This window comes from Anser cygnoides, chromosome 28 (genome assembly GCF_040182565.1).
Source record: "Anser cygnoides isolate HZ-2024a breed goose chromosome 28, Taihu_goose_T2T_genome, whole genome shotgun sequence".
In the NCBI taxonomy this organism is placed as follows: domain Eukaryota; kingdom Metazoa; phylum Chordata; class Aves; order Anseriformes; family Anatidae; genus Anser; species Anser cygnoides.
In genome coordinates this window covers 217,270-227,075 of record NC_089900.1, presented here as the reverse complement: position 1 = coordinate 227,075, position 9,806 = coordinate 217,270, and the positions used below count along the sequence as shown (strand labels likewise).

At 66.8% G+C, this 9,806-nt stretch overlaps 1 protein-coding gene across 1 annotated transcript; it reads right to left on the bottom strand.

Annotated features, from left to right (window-relative positions):
- Positions 1-957: 957 nt before the first annotated feature.
- On the bottom strand, positions 958-9,036 carry LOC125181757 (serine protease 27-like). Its single transcript, XM_066984225.1, has 5 exons — positions 8,912-9,036; positions 6,385-6,552; positions 5,044-5,315; positions 3,237-3,406; positions 958-1,665 (listed from the first exon to the last, which is right to left on the bottom strand). The coding sequence occupies exons 1-5, from the start codon at positions 9,034-9,036 to the stop codon at positions 1,402-1,404; spliced, it is 999 nt and encodes a 332-aa protein (XP_066840326.1). The 3' UTR covers positions 958-1,401.
- Positions 9,037-9,806: the final 770 nt, after the last annotated feature.

Genomic DNA, 9,806 nt, shown 5'->3' with positions numbered 1-9,806 from the left:
AAAATACCCCCCAAAGTACCCAAAACACACCAAAGTGCCCCAAAAATGCCCCCAAAGTACCCAAAACACACCAAAGTGCCCCAAAAATGCCCCGAAAGTACCCAAAACACCCCAAAGTGCCCCAAAAATGCCCCCAAAAGTACCCAAAACACCCCAAAGTGCCCAAAAAGTGCCCCCAAAAGTACCCCAAACACCCCAGAACATCCCCTAAATGCCCCAAATACCCCAAAACTCTCCCCAAAATACCCCCAAAATTACCCCAAGTTACCCCCCAAATACCCCCAAACACACCCCACAATGCTCCAAATCACCCCAAATCACCCCAAAACACCCCAAAACGCCCTCAAAAATGCCCCCAAACACTCAAATATTCGAACAAAACCCCCCAAAATCCCCCCAGACACCAAATAAACGACCCCAAAGCACTCAAAAACACCCAAATCCCCCATTTTTTTTCCCAAAGTTTCTTTATTTTGCCAGCCGTCTCGGGCCCGGCCCGAACTCGGAGCTTTTCACCCCAAAACCGGAGCCTCGGGTGAGCCCCCCCCCCGGAGCTTTTGGGGTTTTAGGGTCCCCGTTGGGGTTTTGGGGCTCCCTGGGGGTTTTAGGGTCCCCGTTGGGGTTTTGGGGCCCTTTCTGGGGTCCCCGTAGGGTCCCGCGTGTGGCTTCAGGACCTCAGTGAAGATGTTGGGGGTCCCTGCGGGATTTTGGGGGTCCCGGTGACGATTTTAGGACTCAGCGAAGACGTTTTAGGTTCCTACGGGGGTTTTGGGGGTCCCCTGATGGCTTTAGGGCCTCAATGAGGATGTTTTAGGTTCCTATAGGGTTTTTGGGGGTCCCCATGGTGGTTTTAGGGCCCCAGTGAAGGCATTTTAGGAGCTGCTGAAGGTTCCTACGGGGTTTCGGGGTCCGCGTGATGGCTTTAGGACCTCAATGAAGATGTTGAAGGCTCCTGTAGGATTTTGGGGTCCCCCTGATGGCTTTAGGGCCTCAGTGAAGGCATTTTAGGAGCTGTTTTAGGTTCCTATAGGGTTCCTATAGGGTTTTGGGGGTCCCCCTGATGGCTTTAGGGCCTCAGTGAAGGCATTTTAGGAGCTGTTTTAGGTTCCTATAGGGTTCCTATGGGGTTTTGGGGGTCCCCGTGATGGTTTTAGGGCATCAATGAAGGTGTTGAAGGTTCCTACAGGATTTTGGGGTCCCCGTGATGGTTTCAGGACCTCAATGAAGCTGTTTTAGGCTCCTATAGGGTTTTGGGGTCCCCCCGATGACTTCAGGACCCCGATGACGACGCCGAAGGCCCCTGTAGGATTTCTGGGGGTGGGGGTGCGGGTCCCGAGAACGATTTCAGGCCCCCATCCCCGCGAGGCCCCTCGCGTCCCGGCCCCGTTGCCCCGGGGGCCCTCAGGCCGCCGCCGCCGGGCCGATGAGGAAGAGGAGGAGGAGGAGGAGGAAGAGGAGGCCGAGGCCGAGGCCGAGGGGCCGGGCGGCGCCGGCGGTGACGAAGGCGGCGCCGGGGGCGCGGGAGGCGATCCAGGGGGCGTAGGCGCTGACGCGGGTGTAGACGCCGGGGCGGTTGGGGACGGCGCAGCCCTCGCCCCAGCTGACGATGCCCGCCAGCACCCAGCGGCCCCCGGCCCGGCACACCAGCGGGCCGCCCGAGTCGCCCTGGGGAGGAGGAGGAGCGGGAGGAAGGGCGGGGGGAGGAGGAGGACGAGGAGGACGAGGAGGAGGACGAGGAGGAGGAGGAGGAAGAGGACGAGGAAGAAGAGGAGGAGGAGGAGGAGGAGGAGGAGGAGGACGAGGACGAGGACGAGGACGAGGAGGACGAGGAGGAGAACAAGGAGGAGGAGGAGGAGGACAAGGACGAGGACCAGGAGGAAGAGGAGGACAAGGACAAGGAGGAGGAGGAGGAGGAGGAGGAGGAGGAGGAGGACGAGGAGAAGGACGAGGGAGGAGGAGGACAAGGACGAGGAGGAGGAGGAGGAGGAGGAGCAGGACGAGGATGAGGAAGATGAGGAGGACAAGGAGCAGGAGGAGCAGGAGGAGGAGGAAGAGGAGGAGGAGGAGGAGGAGGAGGAGGAGGAGGAGGAGGAAGGTCAGGGGGCTCGGGGAGCTGAGCCCCACCCCACCAGGGCCCCCTGTCCCTCGCTGGGGCCCCAAGTCCCCCGCTGGGTCCCCGCTGGGTCCCCACGGCCCCCGTTGGGTCCCCTTGGCCCCCATTGGCTCCCCTTGGCCATGGTGAGTCCCCATTGGCTCCCCGTGTCCCCATTGGTTCCCCTTGTCCCCCATTGGCTCCCCATGTCCCCTGTTGGGTCCCCGTGTCCCCATTGGTTCCCCGGGTCCCCGTTGGGTCCCCATTGGTTCCCCTTGTCCCCCATTGGCTCCCCGTGTCCCCTGTTGGGTCCCCGTGTCCCCATTGGCTCCCCGTGTCCCCTGTTGGGTCCCCGTGTCCCCATTGGCTCCCCGTGTCCCCGTTGGGTCCCCATTGGGTCCCCTTGTCCCCCATTGGCTCCCCTTGGCCATGGCGAGTCCCTGCGGGGATCCCACCACCCCCATTGGGTCCCTGTTGCCCCCCACCCCCCACCCCCATCCCCCATTGGCTCCCCACGCTCCCCATCACCTCCCCCCACCCCCCATTGGCTCCCCCCACCCCCCATTGGCTCCCAGCGCCCCCCATTGGCTCCCCACGCTCCCCATCACCTCCCCCATCCCCCATTGGCTCCCCTCATCCCCCATTGGCTCCCAGCGCCCCCCATTGGCTCCCCACGCTCCCCATAACCTCCCCCATCCCCCATTGGCTCCCCCCACCCCCCATTGGCTCCCAGCGCCCCCCATTGGCTCCCCACGCTCCCCATAACCTCCCCCATCCCCCATTGGCTCCCCCACCCCCATTGGCTCCCCCACCCCCCATTGGCTCCCAGCGCCCCCATTGGCTCCCCACGCTCCCCATCACCTCCCTCCACCCCCCATTGGCTCCCCCCACCCCCATTGGCTCCCAGCACCCCCCCATTGGGTCCCCGCGTCCCCCATTGGCTCCCCACGCTCCCCATCACCCCCCCATCCCCCATTGGCTCCCCCCACCCCCATTGGCTCCCCCCACCCCCATTGGCTCCCCCCACCCCCCATTGGCTCCCCCCATCCCCCATTGGCTCCCAGCCCCCCCATTGGCTCCCCACGCTCCCCATCACCCCCCCCCACCCCCCATTGGCTCCCCCCACCCCCCGCCCCCCCCCCACCTTGCAGGTGTCCTTGAGGCCCTCGGGGTACCCGGCGCACAGCATGTCGTCCTGGATGCGCCGCGGCGGCAGCCCCCGGCCCATGTCGATGCCGTAGAGGCGCCGGCAGGTGCTCAGCGCCATCAGCGGCACCTCCAGCTTCTGCAGCCGCCGCGGCGACGGCAGGTCCTCTGGGGGGCGGGGCGGGGGCGGGGTTACCCTGCGGCCCCCGGGGCACCCCCGGGACGCCCCTCAGACACCCCTGGGGCACCCCCGGGACACCCCCAGGGCACCCCCAGACACCCCCAGGGCACCCCGGGGCACCCCCAGGACACCCCCGGGACACTCCTGAGACATCCCCAGGGCACCCCTGGGACACCCCCGGGACACCTCTGGGGCACCCTGGGGACACCCCCGGGACACCCCTGGGACACCCCGGGACACCCCTGAGACACCCCCGGGACACCCCCAGGGCACCTTCGGGACACCCCCGAGACACCCCTGGGACACCCCCGGGACACCCCCAGGACACCCCAGGGCACCCCTGGGACACCCCCGGGACACCCCCAGGACACCCCCAGGGCACCCCTGGGACACCCCTGGGACACCCCAGGACACCCCCAGGGCACCCCTGGGACACCCCTGGGGCACCCTCAGGACACCCCAGGGCACCCCCGGGACACCCCCGGGACACTTCCAGGACACCCCCAGGGCACCCCTGGGACACCCCTGGGGCACCCTCAGGACACCCCCAGGACTCCCCCAGGACACCCCTGGGACACCCCCAGGGCACCCCCAGGGCACCCCCGGGCCTCCTGCCCCCCCTAGGTCCCTTCCCATCCCCTCGACCCCGACTGGGCCCCCACCAGGTCCCCACGTCCCCCATTGGTCCCCTTGGCCATGGTCGCATCCCCATTGGTCCCTTTGGCCATGGGCGCGTCCCCATTGGTTCCCCTTGGCCATGGTCCTGTCCCCATTGGGTCCCCACGTCCCCCATTGGTGCTCTTGGCCATAGCTGCGTTCCCATTGGGTCCCCACACCCCTACTTGGCCATGGTCGTGTCCCATTGGTCCCCTTGGCTACGGCCACGTCCCATTGGGTCCCCGTGTCCCCCATTGGTCCCCTTGGCCATGGTTGTGTCCCATTGGGTCCCGTTGGCCATGGTCACATCCTCATTGGTCCCCTTGGCTACGGCCACATCCCATTGGGTCCCCACATCCCCCATTGGGTCCCCTTGGCCATGGTCGTGTCCCATTGGTCCCCTTGGCTGCGGCCACCTCCCATTGGGTCCCCAAGTCCCCCACTGGTCCCCTCGGCCATGGTCGTGCTCCTATTGGGTCCCCTTGGCTGTGGTCATGTCCCCATTGGTCCCCTTGGCCATGGTCGTGTCCCATTGGCTCCCCACGTCCCCCATTGGTCCCGTTGGCCATGGTCCAGTCCCATTGGTCCCCTTGGCTGTGGCCACGTCCCATTGGGTCCCCGTGTCCCTCATTGGTCCCCTTGGCCATGGTCATGTCCCATTGGGTCCCGTTGGCCATGGTCGCATCCTCATTGGTCCCTTTGGCCATGGTCCTGTCCCCATTGGGTCCCCACGTCCCCCGTTGGTCCCCTTGGCCACGGTCGTGTTCCTATTGGGTCCCCTTGGCTACGGCCACCTCCCATTGGCTCCCCACGTCCCCCACTGGTCCCCTCGGCCATGGTCCTGTCCCCATTGGCTCCCCGCCCCCATTGGTCCCCTTGGCCGTGGTCAATGTCCCATTGGGTCCCCTTGGCCAGGGCCGCGTCCCATTGGCTCCCCGCCCCCAGAACGTGCCCCCCCGCCCCCCACCTCCTTCCTGGATGTCCCCCCAGCCGGTGGCCACGCAGCGGGTGCCGGGGGCGAAGCGCAGGCGGGGGCCGGGCAGGCAGACGGGCAGCACGGCGTCGCTGAAGGCCACGGGCCAGGCCAGCTGGGCCAGCGCGATGTCGCCGCTGGTGGCCTCGCCCGCGTAGCCGGGGGTGGGGCAGGAGGCGGCCCAGCGGCACCGCCCCCCGGGGCCCGGCGGCCCCGACAGCTCCCGCACCCCCAGCAGCACCGCGTAGGCGCGGGGGTCCCGGCTCCTGGGGGGGCGTGGTCGTTGGGTGCGGTCGTTGGGTGCGGCCCGTGCCCACCCCCGCACCCTCTTGGGGTTGAGGTCCCCGTGGCCACCCTTGGGTGCCCGTGGCCTTGCCCCTCCCCATGTGCCCCCACCCCCCCACCCCGTGTCCCCATGACCCCCCCCCCCCCCCCCCAGGCCATGTCCCCCCCATAACCGCGCCCCCCCCCCCTTGTCCCCATGACCCTAACCTGCGTCCCCAAGGCCACATCTCCCCCACGTCCCGTCCCCCCCAATGTCACCATAACTGTGACCCCCCCCCACCCCCACCCCAATGTCCCCAAGGCCATGCCCCCCCCCAGTGTCCCCCCCCCTTGTCCCCATGACCCCCAACCCATGTCCCCAAGCCCACATCCTCCCCCCATGTGTCCCCTCCCCCCCGGTGTCTCTATGGCCATGCCCCCCCTCCACATCCCCCCCCATGTCCCCATGCCCCCCCCCATCCCTATAACCATGTCCCCCCCATGCCCCCCCTTTTCCCCATGTCCCTAAGTCCCCCTGTCCCCCAAGCCCCCCATGTCCCCCCCATGCCCCCCCTTTCTCCATGTCCCTAAGTCCCCCCCATGTCCCCCAACCCCCTCCCCATGTCCCCAACCCCCCCCATGTCCCCCCCGTGTCCCCCAACCCCCTCCCCATGTCCCCCCCCCCCATGTCTCCAACCCCCCCGGTGTCCCCCCCATGTCCCCTCCCCATGTCCCCCAACCCCCCCCATGCCCCCCATGCCCCCTTCTCCATGTCCCTAAGTCCCCCCCCCCCGTCCCCATAACCACGTCGTCCCCCCATGTCCCCCAACCCCTCCCCACGCCCCCACACCCCCCACGCCCCCCCATGTCCCCCCCCTGTCCCCACGTCCCCTCCCCATGTCCCCCAACCCCCCCCATGTCCCCCAACCCCCCCCCCATGTCCCCCCCACGCCCCCCACACCCCCCCATGTCCCCCCCATGTCCCCCCCCGTCCCCACGTCCCCTCCCCATGTCCCCCAACCCCCCCATGTCCCCCAACACCCCCCCGCCCCCCCCACGCCCCCCACTCACTCCTGGAAGCAGTGCGCGGCCGTCAGCACCCACTGCGGGGCCACGAGGGAGGCGCCGCAGACGTGGGCGCCGTGCCGCAGGAGGCTGCCCTGCCACGGCCACTCGCCCGGCCCCGCGTCCTCGCCCCCCACGTTGCGCAGCAGCCCCCGGGGTGGGGGCGGCCGCAGCCTGGGGGGGGGGGCACGGGGGTCACGGGGGGGGGAATGGGGGAGGGGGAGGTAATAGGGGAGGGGGGGGTTATGGAGGGGTAATGGGGGGGTAATGGGGGTGGGGGGTATTGGGAGGTAATGGGGGGGTTATGGGGGGGGTCATGGGGGGAATGGGGGGGTAATGGGGGGTTATGGGGGCAATGGGGGGTATTGGGAGGTAATGGGGGGGGTTATGGGGGCAATGGGGGGGCATGGGGGGTAATGGGGGGATGGGGGGTAATGGGGGGTTATGGGGGCAATGGGGGGTATTGGGAGGTAATGGGGGGGGTTATGGGGGCAATGGGGGGCATGGGGGTAATGGGGGGATGGGGGTAATGGGGGCAATGGGGGGTATTGGGAGGTAATGGGGGGTTATGGGGGCAATGCGGGGGGTAATGAGGGGGAATGGGGGGGATGGGGGGTAATGGGGGTTATGGGGGCAATGGGGGGGATGGGGGGAATGGGGGGATGGGGGGTAATGGGGGTTATGGGGGCAATGGGGGAGTATTGGGAGGTAATGGGGGGTTATGGGGGCAATGGGGGGGATGGGGGAATGGGGGGATGGGGGGGTAATGGGGGTTATGGGGGCAATGGGGGGATGGGGGTGGGGGGGTTATGGGGGAATGGGGTGGGGTATGGGGGGTAAGGGGGTGGGGGGTTATAGGGGCAATGGGGAGATAATAGGGGTGGGGGGGTTATGGGGGCAAGGGGGTATGGGGGGGTAATGGGGGCGGGGGGGTTACAGGGGCACTGGGGGAGTTATAGGGACGGGGGGGCAATGGGGAGGGGGGATATGGGGGTGGGGAGGTATGGGGGGTAACGGGGGTGTGGGGGTTATAGGGGCAATGGGGGGGATATGGGGGTTATAGGGACGGGGGGCTATAGGGAAATGGGGTTTTGGGGACAGGAGGATGGGGGGGCAACGGGGACAGGCAGGGAGGGGGGTTGTGGGGACAGGGGGTTATGGGGTTATGGGGACGGGGGGACACTGGGGGCAAGATACGGGGACAGGGGGACGTGGGGAGGGGGATACGGGGGTGATGGGGACGGGGCAGGGAGTGGTTGTGGGGCTGTGGGGTTACGGGGTTACAGGGGGACACGGGGTTACAGGGGGACAGGGGGTTATGGGGGGACATGGGGTTATGGGGGGACACGGGGTTATGGGGGGACACGGGGTTACGGGGGGACACGGGGTTATGGGGGACATGGGGTTATGGGGGGACACGGGGTTATGGGGGGACACGGGGTTATGGGGGGACATGGGGTTATGGGGGGACACGGGGTTATGGGGGGACAGGGGGTTATGGGGGGACACGGGGTTATGGGGGGACATGGGGTTATGGGGGGACATGGGGTTATGGGGGGACACGGGGTTATGGGGGGACAGGGGGTTATGGGGGGACACGGGGTTATGGGGGGACATGGGGTTATGGGGGGACATGGGGTTATGGGGGGACACGGGGTTATGGGGGGACACGGGGTTATGGGGGGACAGGGGGTTATGGGGGGACACGGGGTTATGGGGGGACATGGGGTTATGGGGGGACATGGGGTTATGGGGGGACACGGGGTTATGGGGGGACAGGGGTTATGGGGGGACACGGGGTTATGGGGGGACAGGGGGTTATGGGGGGACACGGGGTTATGGGGGGACATGGGGTTATGGGGGGACACGGGGTTATGGGGGGACAGGGGGTTATGGGGGGACACGGGGTTATGGGGGGACATGGGGTTATGGGGGGACACGGGGTTATGGGGGGACAGGGGGTTATGGGGGGACACGGGGGTTATGGGGGGACATGGGGTTATGGGGGGACAGGGGGTTATGGGGGGACACGGGGTTATGGGGGGACAGGGGGTTATGGGGGACACGGGGTTATGGGGGGACAGGGGGTTATGGGGGGACACGGGGTTATGGGGGGACACGGGGTTACAGGGGGACAGGGGGTTATGGGGGGACATGGGGTTATGGGGGGACACGGGGTTATGGGGGGACAGGGGGTTATGGGGGGACACGGGGTTATGGGGGGACAGGGGGTTATGGGGGGACACGGGGTTATGGGGGGACATGGGGTTATGGGGGGACATGGGGTTATGGGGGGACACGGGGTTATGGGGGACAGGGGGTTACGGGGGGACACGGGGTTATGGGGGGACACGGGGTTACGGGGGGACACGGGGTTATGGGGGGACACGGGGTTACGGGGACAGGGGGTTACGGGGGACACGGGGTTATGGGGGGACACGGGGTTACGGGGGGACACGGGGTTATGGGGGGACACGGGGACACGGGGGGACACGGGGGGACACGGGGACACGGGGCCGTGACCGGCGCTCACCCAGCTGCGACCGCGTCAGCTCCGACGGCTTCACTGCGCAGGACCGGGGAGGGGGTCAGGCAGCGGCCCCAAAACCCCCCATATCCACCCCAAAGCCCCCCAAATCCACCCCAAAATCCCCCCATATCCACCCCAAAACCCCCAAATCCACCCCAAACCCCCCACATCCACCCCAAAACCTCCACATCCACCCCAACCCCCCCAAATCCACCCCAAAACCCCCAAATCCACCCCAACCCCCCCAAATCCACCCCAAACCCCCCAAATCCACCCCAAAATCCCCTAAATCCCCCCAAAACCCCCCCAAATCCACCCCAAAACCCCCAAATCCCCCCAAAATCCCCCAAATCCCCCCAAAACCCCCCCATATCCACCCCAAAACCCCCCAAATCCACCCCAAACCCCCCAAATCCACCCCAAAACCCCCAAATCCACCCCAAACCCCCCATATCCACCCCAAACCCCCCACATCCACCCCAACACCCCCATATCCACCCCAACACCCCTTATATCCACCCCAAAACCCCCAAATCCCCCAAAACCCCCAAATCCACCCCAAACCCCCCATATCCACCCCAACCCCCAAATCCACCCCAAAACCTCCCAAATCCACCCCCCCCAAATCCACCCCAACCCCCCCACCCCCCAAATCCACCCCAAACCCCCAAATCCACCCCAACCCCCCCCATATCCACCCCAAAACCCCCATATCCACCCCAAACCCCCAAATCCACCCCAAAACCCCCAAATCCACCCCAAAATCCCCCCCCATATCCACCCCAAATCCCCCCATATCCACCCCAAAACCCCCACATCCACCCCAAAACCCCCATATCCACCCCAACACCCCCATATCCACCCCAACACCCCCTTATATCCACCCCAAAACCCCCAA